Raw genomic sequence first — 15342 nt, 5'->3', positions numbered from 1 at the left:
GAGAAAAGGCTTACTTATATTGACACTGAGTGATTGGATTTGTCCCCGGATGGTAGAGCTGGTGTTTGTGTGATCTTCTGACTTCAGAGAGTGAGAACTGAGCAGAAATGAAGCTTTTGTGGAGCCGGTCAGAGAGGTCAGAAGGATCTGTGTGGCAGCACTAAGGGAGCAATGCCCAGGTGACTCCTACCTACCTGCAATGTTGGCACTCAGTTGTAAACAGGGCTTCTGTAGTTTGGTCGTTTTTGTGTATAGACAAATACACACACACATGCACACAACCATGGCAGTTTTGGGTGCTATCAGCAGTATTTGTTGTTTGTGCTTGTGTGGGTGTGTGTGTGTATGTGTATGTGTGTGAGTGTATTGAACAGTTCCAACCCCTGAGGAGTCATGTCTAGTGTTAGGAGTCTGCCCTTTCGCTAATTAGTTTGAAACATCTGTCCAGACGGCTGCCAGAGGGAGGTCATAATGGGAGAAGCAGAAACATTCACATTCATTGGCACTTGCATACAAACAAACACACATCATCATATATTTATTGATGTTATTTTACATACAGTTGCAAATTGAGCTGCACACAGGCAAATTTTTGCATTTGCATGTTTAAAAAGTCAAAGATTTTCCCATAATTCCATGTGATTATTTACTAAATGCTTAATGAGCATCGAGGGAAGGGAATGTGGAGAAGGACAGTAAGACAGAAAAACAAACAGGTAGAGAAATGAAGAAGAGAAGTAGAGCTTGCCAAACCTGGGTCCCCTCTCTTCTTTCCTTTCTCCCTCCTTCACTGCCCATTGTCTGTTTTTGCAATGTTCCAATAGATAGAGACAGAAACAGCATGAGAGGACAAATAAGATGAATAACCCCCAGTATTCTAGTGGCTCTAATTGCTTATTTTTCAGCTGCGTTCTCATACAAGGCAAAGTGGAAGTAGAGAAGAAACGAGATGCTGACAGAAAAGAAAAAAACATAAGACAAACACTGCACTTTGCATTCTCCCTCCATCCTTACTCCTTGCCTGTGTCGCAACCATGTTTCCTGTAGACAGAGTATTTTATGGCATCCGTCTGTGTTATAATGATGAAGTTTTATGGAGACTCTGTGGCAGATTAAACCACTATTAGCCATGCTCTGTCACCCTCTCCAACTGTTGCCTTTTGTTTACAGCTAAAAAGTGTTTTATGACACATGGTGCTATAGTGACCTAGACAATTATAGCTAATGATATATGAGTGGCACTGTAGTTTTACACCAGGAGTGGAAGGGGGAGTGGGGTGGTGAGAGATGGAAGGAGAGGAGCGGGAGCAGTCACAGAGTGAGAAGTGAGCAATTAAAGGAGAGAACAGATGATGGGATGAGTGGTGAGGCAGCAGCAATGATAAGAGAACAAAACTAGAGGATCGGGTGGGATTGGGAGGGAGAAAATGAGAGACGAAAGAGGTGAGAGGTAGAAAGAAGTGTGTCTGACAGAAGAAAGTCAAAAGCAAGGTAACAAGACTGAACCCTCGTTCCAGTCTGAAAAAGAGAGTGGATAATAAATGACAGTACTATTTGGTTTGAGTTAGAGAACGAGAGAGACGAGCAGAGAGCTCCACTGGAACAAACGGTCTCTCTGAGTCTTTTCCCTTTGTGTCTGCCGTGCTCTTTCTCACAGCTCCTTTTCTGTGTCGCTCTACTTTCCATAACCTGCTCCCTCTCTCTAATCTCCTCTTGTCTCTCTGACTTCAACACTACATTCATTCTTTATTACATTACTTTTATTCCATACACTGGAAAAAAATACCAAGGTCTGAACCTCAGTGACCTTGTGGGTACGGTACATTGTGCGTACATTTACATGTACATGGAGGATGGCAGGTTAGCAAAGGGAATGCATTTTGGTCATTTTGCCATACCTTCTTATCCCTCCTCAAACTGCCTATTGTACACAGATAAATGAAACTTAATCACATCCCAACTGTGTGAGTAGAGCACCTTGGTGTCAGTAGTTTGAGAAGTAGCTGTTCTCCTAACATGTGCTTCACTTTTGTATTTATGTTGGGTGTAAAAAAACACGGAGACACAAGGGTGAGGCGAGGAGAAGATGTAACATGGATAAAGAGATGTCAACAATTCAATCCAGACAACTGCTGCTATACAAAGGGAAATGGATGACTTTGTAACAAAAATGTACTTTATGTGCAAATGTACTGTGGGTGTGTGTCTGGAGTCCCAGATGTTTTTGCGTGTGTGAGTAGCTTGCTGTCTGTGCAGCACCGTTTGAAACTATCCTTGCTGCAGTGTTTAACAATTGTGCGGTTACTAGTTAAGAGTTGACACATAAATATTTAAGTTACACCTTTAACAATTCATGGATAAGGTTTTTCTTTCCCCCCCAGTGCTGAAACATACTATTTTGATGCAGTGTATTTGCATTTGTGTGTGTGTGTGCACGTGTGATTAAGAGACAGGCAGAGACAGAGGAAGAGAGTAAATTCTCCTCAGAGGTTTGTCTAATATGTGTAAATTAGTGAGAAAAGCCCTAACGTTGAGATTTAAGGGTGTGTTTATGTGGGTGTTTGTGGGTATTTTGTCACACACGAGCAAGTTGTGCCATTTCTGCGTGCGTTTGATAAGACTTTTGGCAGATACCTTGAGCACCTTTGATATAAGTTTTCTCAACTCACTTATGCCGAGCTTCACACTGGGTTTCAGCCTTGCACATTTCCATAATGTTCTTTTCCATATTATTCACACTTCAGAAACCATGAATCACATTATCCAGGACAGAAAACAACTTTAAAAGGCAACAATAAGGAATTTCTTTTTCTTTAAAAGATTAAAAAAATGCTCTGATTATATCCTAACTTCCCATCTTTCAACCTGTCATACATTTAAAGTCTGGTGTTTTGTTTTGTTTTTTTTTTTTTGGTATTGCAGGTGGTGGAGACCAACCTGGTGGCCTTCGATTGTCACTGGATCCTGATTAATGAGGTGAGTCCCATGGAAATGATTTATGGATCTTGTTCTGGGTGTGTCTTCACCTTATTGTCTCAGTTATCCTGGGAATATTTATGGTTTTAGATCTAGAAACCCTCTAATCTCTTTGCTCTCCTGGGTGTTTAAAGGAGAGAGGGGAGCTTAAAAAGTTGTTGACTCCTTTTGTTTCACGTCAGTTCTGCCACACACAACTTGATGACCAAGGACAATTTAGTTTATTTTAGTGAGCACCCGCTGTTGTGCACCTCAAGCAAAAACATTACAGTAAAGATTTTATATTTTTATGCTCACTGCTTAAGATACAGCCAAGGTATACAAACAAAAGATTTTCATAGACGACAAAGGTTACCTTGAAAGGATTCCTTTGGATGAGCATATATTCCCCAGTTTAAAATCAGCATCACTACTTAAATAAGGAGAGCTTTCTGGATTAATGAGAACAAACAAGCTCTGACTGAGTCCACAAAGTCACTCTCCTATTCCTCAGAGTACAGTTTTTTTGTCCTGTGAGTTTTCTCTCATCAATCATTGATCAGAATGACCGTTAGTCCTAATTTTTTTTCAGTTTTGAATAGGAATACATCTTTGATCTTGCTTCCTGAGAAGTGCCTTTTAACCATCAGGATCAGCTCCATTTGTGAGTGTGTGTATATGTGTGTATGTTTGGATTAGTATGTACACTGATAGCTAATGCAGTGTGCCTTGGTAGCCTTAGGCCTTGCAGTGAACTGGCAGGGCACATCAGGGGGTCCAAACTGCCACACACTCTCACGCACAAGAGCTGGTGCACAAGCACAACCATATACACAAGCAGATGTATTGCAGGAAGAGCAAAAAGATTCACTGAAGGAACAATTGAATATCTAATTTCGCTCTCTGTTCCATTTTCAAGTCATAGCCTTCAACTACAATAATACTACTAAATGCTACAAAGCTCAGCAGTCCTATTGCTTGCTCAGTTTTGCAAAGAAAGTATTCCTGTTTGAAACAAATGTTAGTATGTATTATATCCATTAATGCTACAGGAATAGCCAAATATTTTGTTCTGATGTTCGCTTTTAAAATGTTAGTCTTGCTATATGAAGGTTTAGATTTATCCATATTTGTTATAGATGAGAGGCTGCAGTAACATTGTCACAACCCCCCTAAGTACCTCAGACAACCTCTCAGTATTGTTTTTGCATTTTCTCAAATGCTAATACTTTGAGGGAGCGAGGGAACAGAGTGAACCTCGCCCCTGCACTTTAATGAAGATGGTGGCATTTTTGCATTTCATCAGAGGTAAAAATGTGGAGAGATCTGTTGAAAACAACCACTCTGTAGTCCCTGACTTCACAGAGGAACTGTCATTCCACTTAAATGGTTCTCCTCTGCTAATTGAAATAGATGTGTTTTCACAATGTAACACTTGAGACTTTCACTTAGAAAAAAAGTGTTCTTTCTGACAGACTGGCTTTGAACACTTTGTTTGGCAGATTGCAATGTCAAGCAGCCTACTGAGCATTCTATCATTACCCAACTGTCTGGTAGGCTAAAGTCACATCTAGCTGTCTAATAGACTGCCTCCGTATTCGGTACATCCTGTCAAGCATCTGGTATTGTCTAACACTCTCCAGGCTTCCTGGCAGCAACCTGCTCTTTGCCGAGCTTCCTGAGAGGCTTAACATGTCATTCTGCAGCCTTCGTGCATGTCTAGCAGCATGTGGCCTGTAACATTTTGTACCTGCTGCCTTTGAGGAATCAATGGTGAAATGCTATCTGGCAGTCCAATACTCCCTCAGTTGTTAGTGTTTTAGCAATGGCGGAATATCATTGAAGTACTCTTATAATAGGTATAGATGAAAAACCATGCAAAGTATATAAAATGCCAGGTCACACACCAAGTGAAGCTCTGAATTCAGCACTTTGGCTCCTTTCCGCTAAAGGGCTGACAGCTCTCATGTTTTTGGCATGATGATCTCACAGTCTGTCTCTCACTCCCATACTTGTCAGACAAATCTCATGCCACAGTTTACGTTGTCATTTAAAATATAGCAAGAATCAGTAGAGCAATATGAGCGTGATGAGAGGAGACCAAATTGGGTTATCTCTCTCGTCTCGTGCTGTGTGTGCACATGCTATGACACATTCTGGAAGTATAGACATTCCAGTTGGCGCTCAGATACTGTATCTCTTTCCATATTTCATTACACAACCTATATTTGCTTTCACTGTCATCTAAGTTGCTAAGCAGAGCAGTGGGCTATATGTGTGATAGCTGCATGAGCTGCACATGCAGACAGGTAAACAAACACTGCTAATTTAGCAAACTAAAATTAGACAGCTAGTCACTGATATTCAACCCAGCCGTTCTCACTCTGATGTTTGCAAGCAGAATTGTAGATTATTTTGAGAGAGGAAAGATTTGGGAAAGCAAATGTGGCCCAGTCTGATCTCCTGGATAGTGATGAGGAGAAGGAGAAAGGGAGATGAAGGACAGAAAACAGCAAAGTGAAGAAAGGTTGGCAGAGCAATGAGAGCTTAAAGGAGACTAAGACTCCTTTTCCTTTCCATCCCTCCCTCTCACTCTTAACTGTATTAAAAATCATAAATGCCTTCAAATAATTTAAAGAAAAGCTTCATGCATAACTTTTAAATGATACGATGGCCTAATTCTGCTTATCAAGACTGAAATTTAGTCACACATTGTTCTGATGGAGACACAATATTCCTACCATGGGCTATGTAAAGTCCTCTAGCAGAGTGTTTAAAATGGATGAGCGGCTACAATATTTTGTCATACATAATGTCTTCTAGTACTGGTTCTTTGGAGAATGAATATTCCTATGTGTAAAAGTGCTCTCCCTCCCTGTGGTTTATTATGGATGAGGGGGCACTGTATGGTTGTCATAACTCTGCTTTATCTACAGCCAGCAGTCAGACAGCCCCACTGAGGGGGAGTTCACAGTTCATAATTGATCATCCCTCCTCTCCCCATCTCCTTCGTTCTGCTCAGGATGAGAGGATGACGATGAGGAAGAGAAATAATAAGGGGCACTCATGGCTACTCATTTGTCTCTCTTTGTCTTTCTCTTAAGTTTGGAGGATAACTCCACTATTGACCTTAGTCATTCTGATTCTCTTCATAGTCTTTCACCTTCTGCCATGCTATCTTTCTTGATTTTTTTGCTGTTGCCGTTCTCACTCTTTTTTTCATCATTCTGTTTCTCTCCATTCACTTCTGCCTTTCTGTCTCTCAAGGGAACAAGTGCATGGTAATGAGATGAGACGAGATTAGGCTTTTCTGTCATTTTGCCTCTTAACTGCTTGATATCCTATGAAAGCCATGTAACTGAAATTTTGGGGATTTTCTTGCTTTGATAACCCTGTTTCCTAAAATGGCGTTTCTATACAGCTAAACTACAACAGCAGATACCTTTTAAATGAAACATAATTGCACCCGGATTATATAACATAAGGAGGGCATGTTGTTCATTTTATGTATTTTCCCAGATATGTTGATACTGAATGCATCAGTAAAGTGTTTACAGACAGCGTATTTATTTTCTGCTAAAATATATGATCTTGCGGTAGAATATTCATTTGTAGTCACTATAGCATTATAAAACTTTTTTATGGTTATGTTTAGGTGCTCACAACCTTCGGTTAAGATTAGGAAAAAAGTGTGGTCTGGTTTAATACAGAAGGTCATAGTGATGTTAGACACACCATTTTAAATTTAACCAAAACCGCAATCTGTCCCTAACCTTGACCAAAGGGCCTTTGTTGCCTAAACCTCACCATAGACATGACTCTGGATGTGGACCCCATTCTCTGGTGTGACAGTCGTGCGCTTTGTACATCTTCCATCCACTCCAACCATCTCTTGCCTTGTCCTTTGCTGTTAACAAATGTAGAGCTTCATTCATTCAAAAACATAATCAAACCAGTGATTGTATTTCCTGCAGAACACTTTAGTTGTATAGAAATGCAATTTCTAGGAGACATGGTTTGTGTTGAATATAATTGAGGATTATGTGGTTTTTTTAACATTCCAGAAACCTCTGGTTGAAGAAATCAAAAAGCATTGTGTCCATCCAAACTATAAAAATGTCTAGTGGTCAAAGTGAATCATTGTTCTTGGAAACAAATTGAAGAAGTTATAATCATTTTAGGCTGCGACCTTAGCTAAGTTAAAGAACATTCTTATTTACAGCTAAAGAAGTGCTTGCAGAAGGAGAACAAGTTAACAGTTGTGCACACTCTGTGCACAGCTGGAAGTTGCCCAGTATGACTACTTCCATCTAAGACTACTGTTGTTGCTAAGCGGGTCCCCTGGAGCTGTTGGATATTTTGTGTCTTGTTCAAGGCAAGTGTGACACTTCTCCTATCCAGATTTCTCTGCTTGGTCTAGGAATCTAAATCAGAAACTTTTTGATCACAATTTTGTCTCCCAACTCAAACAGTCCCAACTCCAAAACAGTCTTGAACTGCAACAACAGAGCTTTATATTGCTTTTTCCACCGACTCTCTAATCCATTGCCATCTCAGTGTAATGTCTCACTGCATATGTCTCGCAATGGTTCTCACTCATCATGTTTTCTTTAACATTTCATGTTTGCACTCTGTTTCACTTTTGTCACACTCTGTTTTTATCATCTTACTATACCCACCTTTGCTGTATCCCATTTCTCCATTTCATATTTGAGATTGGAAAGACACGCCAAGTTTTGATGGATTTGAGCCCGAGTAAATCACACTGAAGAAGACCCTGAGCCAAAACTTGTTCACAAAATATATAAGATTGCTGCTGTTGGTCAACAACTGGCTGAATTGTTTTTTGTTTTTTTTGTATTTCCATATTCTACATTTGAGTCTAAAAGAGATAGAGATCACACTGCCCACTTCTAGAAGCAGTTAGAGTCACCTACATCACCAGGTTCTTTCCCTTTGTTGCTCAGGCATTGCTGCACTCAGTCTTTTGCATGCCCTTTTTCCTATTTTTGTTTTAAGGACATTAGTAAATGTCCTAAAACATTTGGAAGAACCACAGAAATGAGAGGGTGAAGAGCGAGAGTAGAAAATTGGGGGCTGTTGAGGGAAATTGTTCAAGGTGGAGAGGAAAGAGAGGTCAAATGAAATTAAATGTGTTTTTGTCTGGATTTGTTTTGTTTTGTTTCTCAAAACTTTGAACTTTTGAATGAAAGAAAAACAGGGATTTAGTGTGCTCGGAGACAGGGGGCGAACTGGGAGGAGCTGAGAGGCTGGGCAGGGAAGTAGGAGGGGGCAGAAAGGGTCAGATCATAAATTAAAAAAAAAAAAAAAAAAAACATCTTTTTTTTTCCAGCTCATCTGGAGATAAGAAGAGAGAGGGGGGATTTGGTGTCTCCAGGGGAGAAGCTAGGCGAAGCGGAGGGGCTGAGAAGAGAAAGAGTGGAGGATGAAATGTAGGGGTCAGGGAAGAAGTGCCAAGGAGAACTAAGGATGAGGGATGTGTTTTTGCTTTTGACTCTCATCTTCAAATAAAACACTAAAGACGAGGATTTGGTGCTCTCGGGGAATGGAGGGAAGCAGAGAGAGGTGATGGGTTGAGGTTGATGGGGATGCCTGCAGACCAAAACTTCACATTTTTGGAGTAAACAAGTCATGATTCACTCCAGATATGAGATTCAGGGCCTTCTGGGGGTTACAACTTACCCAAAGCCTCTGGTTTCAGGTAGTTGGACTTAGTACACAGAATTTTGGGGCACCCTCAACTGTCCTCAGGACCGAATGATTTTGTAGTCGAACGTTCAGCTTACAGGAGAATTTTGATTAATGAGAACTGATTAACAATAATGCTACCTTTGTTCAAGTGTTGATTAGGACTGAATTATTAAAGAGGTTTTTGAAAACTAGGTGAATAGGATGTTTAGTGAGCGTGATGATACATTTTTTCAAGCCCTTAATTAGGCAATCAGCAGTAATTATTATTATTATTCATGCTTACTTTGAATGTCAAATACAGTGTTTTCATTTTATTTATTCATGGTTTAATTTTTTTATAAACCAGATTTTACTGAACCAAGCTGTTTATATTAACAGAGAGTTCAGAGGAGTTTTAGTTTGGTCTTATTTTAACGTATTGATGAAAGAAGCCCATGAAAAGTTATCAGTAAGTGGTCTGACAGAATTCATGGGAGATGGTAAACCTATGATAAAAAGGACTGATTTGAAAATATTTGGTGTATGTTAACTCCACCAGTACCTTCTCACTCACAGGACCCTGTGTGGTGGTATGCAGTATGTGAGAGCATGTGTGATTTCATGTTTTTCTTCATGTCAGTATCTGTGTGTGTGTGTATATATATACATGTCACAGTCATTTAGTGTCAGCTGTTAAAAGGCTAACAGCTTTTAGAGCATGCCACCACTGAAAGTCATACTGGGTGAAATCTTTTTAGTCTGTCCCCAGAGACACAGAGACGAAGAGGCAAACAGAACAAGACAAAAGACGAAAGATGGACAAGTGCCTGTTGAGAGGACAAATCTCAAAATTATCTTTTCCTTTTAAGTTTCAGTGTGTGTGTGTGTTTGTATGCCTGTGCATTGGTTGCATCTGTATTTGTCTGAGTTTAAATCCTTTGAGTGGGGCACTCTGGATAATTCTTGCCTGCTGATGTTTCTTTGCATGCCCTTGACTGCCCGCTGTGAATCTTAATTCTCTTTTGGCCCAAAGATCTGCCTTTTTAGCAATTTTCAGCGTTTTCTCTTTGTACTTCATCTTTTTTTTGTTGGCTTTGTAATTCAGTCTCCTTCAGGGTTTTTATGTAGGCAACTGTTTGGGAGTTTTGCCACGTTTTAGCCCCAAAAGCCAGCAAATAGATCCTTACTTGGACTGTTTAGGAAGTAGATACTTCTGGGCACAACCATTCATACAAGGTTAAACTTGTTAAATTATCTTCTTCAAGGCAAAAATACCCCTTTATTCTGTTTTTAACTTTTATTAATAATTTAAATCAATTTTAGATCCAGAAATCTCAGCTGATTTACGGTATTTCGAGAAATTTACATTGAATTTGACAGAGCAGAGCAATAAAGTGTAGGAAGAGCAATCTTTGAAATGTCAGTGTGCATGTTTGAATCTCAAATCTGACGTGCCTTATTTAAAATACTCAAAAGAGCATCCATTTGATTTCAGAAGCAATGTATGTTTATGCATAAAGAGTTAGGGGCCATATATCAGCATAACTAATGCAAATGGGTATGACTAAACCAATGAAGGCTGTATAATACTGCCACTAATCACCATTGATCACACGTCGTGAGGACTCACAGGTCTTAATGAATGTTAATTACATTCAAATAAAATCCATTGAGATTAGTCAATGAACTGGTGGTACCTATAATCTCACCCTTCCCTAATAGGAAGTGTGTGTGTGATGGCTTGTTTATGTTCAGGAGTCCCATCCATCCTGTCAAGCAGGCCACAATGTGCAGATGAAACGGAATCAGGAGGGTTTTTTTGCGTGATCAAAAGGCTTAAAAACTATCTCATGAAAACATATGCACACGTACACACAGATTTACACGCACAAACTGCCGTGTGCACACACGACACGCTCAAGCACACACAAACACAGACAATCACATATACAAAGAAAGCAAAGGCCGTCTCAGTTGGTGGCAGTGTTACCTCCACCAGGGACGATAAACGTCAGTTCTCATCTCGTCACCGTATGACCCTCTGCACTTGCAGAGGATGGATGGAGATCCATGGAAGGAGAGGGGGAGAGAGAGAGAGATTGTGTCCTAGGGCTAAAATTAGCAATGATTCCTCCCCCAAGGTTTTGCAAGGACATGTAGAGTACGTGCAAACACACATGTATGCACACAACAAGCTCACACAAACAGGCACACAATCACACACACACACACATATGCATTTTTTACCCTTCTCTCCCCATCCTTCCATCTACTGACATGCACCCTTCATATCAAATAGCTATTTTTGCAGATGATGGAGGCAGTGGTTTCACCGCTCCATGTGGTGATCATGGGAAAAGTAGAGCATATAAAACAATGCCTAAACTATTTGATATATATCTTTTGAATATGAATGTTAAAAGCTTTGTTTTTCCAGAGACTTTTATGGACACGTATCCAACTAAGTTTTTTTGTTTCATTTTTTGTGATTACTGGTTTTGGTTTTTTTTTTGTTTTTTTTTTTTGTTTTTTTTTTTACATTTGTCAGAAATGTTGGTTGTAGGTCTTCTGCACCAAAAAATGACATAACAGATTGGTCGAGATTATTTTTCTGATGTTTTGTTTATTCCCCTCTCTCCCATCATCCACATATCTCTACCACTCTCCTTCTCCTCTTTCCACCCTCTCAGGAGATCTCCGACTATGACTTGCAGGAGCTAGTTATGAAGTCAATCGGTCGGCTGACGTTGGTGCGGCAGACGTTCCCCATGCCCCAGAACACAACTCAGCGATGTGTCAAACACAACCACAGGATTAACACTTCCCTCTGTGACCCTAAAAACCCCAAGGCTCAGCAGCTAGAGGTGAGTTGGTTTGGTGATTTGTCCATAAAGCAGGTGAGTGATTTTCAACAAGTAACAATGACTGGTTTTATGTTCAAAACAAGTTTAAGTGTCGTACTGAATGTAACTGATTCGGTAGCACAAAAAGTTATGTGTGTAATGTGAGTGTTCAGAGGCTAATAAGAGAGTGGTGTCCCATGAGATTTTTTTTTCTGAAAATAGTAAGCTGTGGAAGAAAGAAGGTTATAAAAAAGGGATGTAAGTCATAGGTAGGTGAAAGATACTTAAGGAACAGTAATTAAGCCCATTAATTTGGTGTCAGAGTTGAAATGTTTCAGACAAAAAAAAAAAGATATGGTATGGATCTGAGATAGTCTTTCCGTCTATCTCAGACCCATGTATTGTTCAGCTTACCCTATATTTCTTCACAGACGACTCATCCAAAATTCTAATGACAACCTGCTAATTCACTTAAAATATAAAACTGAAAAAGTAGATGTGAATGTTGCTTGCTGTGGTACATTAACACTGACCTGAAAAGATGCTCAGTTTTCACCAAGAATCTTGAGCCAGTATCATCAGTGATAACCAGCTACCCAAAGCTACTGCGTGAAGTTGTTGTCGTCCTGCTCCTTGGCACTTTGCCCCCTTGCAGTTTAATTAACTGTAGTGATGATCAGAAAAAAAAATAAACCCAGTCTAAATCAAGACTATCGAAGAGCGAGACATCATCAAATTAGTTTCAGTCGTTTGAAGCACAAGTCCAGTGAGAATACAGCCAATCATGCCCAACTGCATTATTGGACAACTTTGACCCCAATAAGAAACAGCTCCGCAACACAGTGCATCAGTGTGAAAAACTTGCAGAACAAGAATAAATGAAAGATAGAGTGTTGATGATATCACACTTACACACACACACTCAGTGGGCATTTTATTAGATACACCAGCACAATGTAATGCAATCCATTACAACCATTTTTTTGACAATGCCATATGGCAGTTAAATTATATGATTTGAGACTGATACGGTCATAGTTAGTGATGATGTTGTACTGGACTGCATTACATTGAGAAGTATTGCTAATAGCTTATGTACAATATGTAAAGGAGGAGGACAAAACAATGCCATCTTTAACTATGATCTCAGTAATAAAAATAAATGAGATGGTCTCAGATCTCCATAGCATTTTATTTAAACACTGTTCTTTGTGTTTAATCTAAAAATGTAAGAACAAAAAAAATATATATATCAAAAACTCCCAAACTACTTATGTATTTAAAAGCTGCTCTGGTACTCCATTAATGTCAGAATACACAAAACAGCTCCCAGTGTTTTATTCTGACATTTAAACATGGCTTCCGATCCAAAAGCCTCCCATTACACCAGGCCTGCTGAAGTGACATTGTCACCACATGTGCCTGTGAGGCTTTTTACCTGGAACAATCATCATTTTGGGAAAAGCTGGCTCACAGCCTTATGTGTGTTTATCTTAGACCACACAATTCATCTTACAATATGGTCTTGGAAAACACAGTGACGGCTGTTTTTCTCTGTTTTCACATTGTCTTTACTTAGTTGTGTGTGTGTGTGTGGTTTTTTTTTTTTAATATGTCCCCCAGGGTGGCAATATGTATGCAATTATTATCCCTTTTTGTGTGTATGAGTCATCAAGCTGCCATCAAATAGAGCAGAGAAAAGGGAGCATACTCTTATTTATGTGTCAAGACAAAAATATGAAATTGAATTAATGTGCTGGTGATTTATGTGGATGCACAAGACCCTGGGGGAACACATTTGATGAAAGTTGGAAATACATTGAAAACAGAAACGTGGTCTTAATGTTTATGTGGATATCTCCCTTTCAAGTCTTAAGACAGTTCTGTTTCATACTTTCACCCACTATAATCAGCGCATGGGCATAAGAGAGAATGGACTCACGTATTTTGTGTTTATTTGTTTTTCAATTAAATAAAGTAACATAAAAAACAGAAATGCCTAAAAGTTTAAAAGTAAGATAAATGTTTTTTTTTTTTTTTTTTTTTTTTTAATTATTATTATTTTTGAGTTAAAAGGTTGATTGAAGCCTAGGGTTGATTTGCGCCTTACCATGTACCAGTATGAGAAATACAGTGCCTTTATAATGCAAACACATTGTTAACTCCTGGAGGCCATGCAGCACTGAATAATGCACATAAATAAAGCTCGCCTTGTGCGTCCTTATGTGAATCAAGTGCTTCTCGAGTGTAAAGAGCTATTATCAAGAATCAAGCCCTTCCACAACGTAGTCATTATTTTTTTGGGTGGAGTCCACTCATATGTGTTCATTCTGCTGTGGAAGGCAGAGGGTGTGCATGTATTTATGTATGTGTGTGCATGTGACTGTTACTCATTTCAGCCAAGGACAATGTGTTTTTGTGTGTCTGGTATAGAGAGTGCGAGTAAAAAACTATTGTGCATGAACAGTTGAAACACGCATTACACATGTTCATTTTAAATCCTGTGTGCGTATGTGTGTGTGTGTGTGTGTGTGGGTGGGTGGGTGAGTGGTTAAATTGGAGAGAGAGAGGAAACAAGGGATGGGAGAGAAAAACAGACAGAGAGAGAGCGAGAGAGAGGGAGAGAAAGGAAGCAGATCAGCTCAGCGGTCAGAGAGTGGCCCAGAAGCCCAATTTCACACTGCACTGAAGCACATCAACTCAGGCTGACCACACAAGCATGCACACACTCACATATAATGCTTGCTTGGAGTGCAGAACCCACTGATCATTCAAGCTCCCCATAGAACTGTAGTAGTTTCACTTTAATTTTCAGAGAAAAAGCAATAGGCGCAGAGACAGAGAGACAGAATGATAGTCAGACAAAGACGGCAAGTGAAAGACTAAGACAAGTCTGTGAAAGCCATGATAGTTCGCAAGCAATTGAGAGAAAAAGTTAGATGTTATATGAAGTTGACAATACTTTTTTTTTGGCCTGTCTGACTGTCAGTAAACTGTTTGAGAAGTTACAAGGAATTGTACAGTTACATTTTTTAAAGCAATGGAAAACCTTGACATGGCCATATTGTCTTTGTTCACTTACATTTTAAAATAATGCTTTGGAAGGGTGATAGACCAAATCAGCCAAACACTACTGAAACATAAATGTAGAAGGTACTGTACATGTCCTGAATGCACCTGCTGGACTGGCAATACATTCAACTACTGTCTAAAAGGATTAGGGTTAGGGTTAGCAAAAGTAAAGTGGCTGTAATTCTGTTGTTGTCTCATTTTTTCCCCTTTCTTTCTTTTTGCCTTTCTGCCATTTCTTCCTCTGTAGATCACCAACCGCTACATCTATGATACTGTGCTGCTGCTGGCCAATACCTTTCACAGAAAACTGGAGGATAGGAAGTGGCACAGCATGGCCAGTCTGAGCTGCATCAGGAAGAACTCCAAACCGTGGCAGGGAGGCAAGAGCATGCTGGATACTGTCAAAAAGGTATGAAAAGGCATACAAAATATCGCATGTTTTTTTCCTTCAGTTCCAAAAAGAAGGTATTCAACTGAATATGTAAGCATGCATACTTGACATTAGCTCATTACAAGCAGGCACAGAGGTAAGTGGGCGACTGTTAAAAGAAGCAGACCTCTTGAGCTCTAGATGACTTTGCTACATAAATCACTAAATCAACAACACTGGCTGACGTGAAGAGGTCTGTTATAAGTTTTATTCAGTAAAATTATCCAGATAACAGTACTCAGTTATACTAATAAGGTCGAAGCATACTCATATGGCAGTATGGGTGCAGGGACAGGCATAGTGACACATACCCATGCATGAACACTTTCTATTTCTTAGTCAGTGTATTCT

General features: G+C 39.6%; 1 protein-coding gene across 1 annotated transcript in view; it reads left to right on the top strand.

Moving 5' to 3' along the window:
* The window catches only part of grid2 (glutamate receptor, ionotropic, delta 2), a 438282-nt gene that overhangs the window by 290309 nt on the left and 132631 nt on the right, over positions 1 to 15342 (top strand). Inside the window, exons 5-7 of the mRNA XM_041042607.1 lie at positions 2923 to 2976; positions 11337 to 11510; positions 14809 to 14970. Coding sequence (XP_040898541.1) covers positions 2923 to 2976; positions 11337 to 11510; positions 14809 to 14970 — 390 coding nt within the window. The remainder of the gene's footprint in view (positions 1 to 2922; positions 2977 to 11336; positions 11511 to 14808; positions 14971 to 15342) is intronic.

This window comes from Toxotes jaculatrix, chromosome 7, assembly GCF_017976425.1.
Source record: "Toxotes jaculatrix isolate fToxJac2 chromosome 7, fToxJac2.pri, whole genome shotgun sequence".
In the NCBI taxonomy this organism is placed as follows: Eukaryota; Metazoa; Chordata; class Actinopteri; family Toxotidae; genus Toxotes; species Toxotes jaculatrix.
This window is presented reverse-complemented; position numbering and strand designations above follow the sequence as displayed.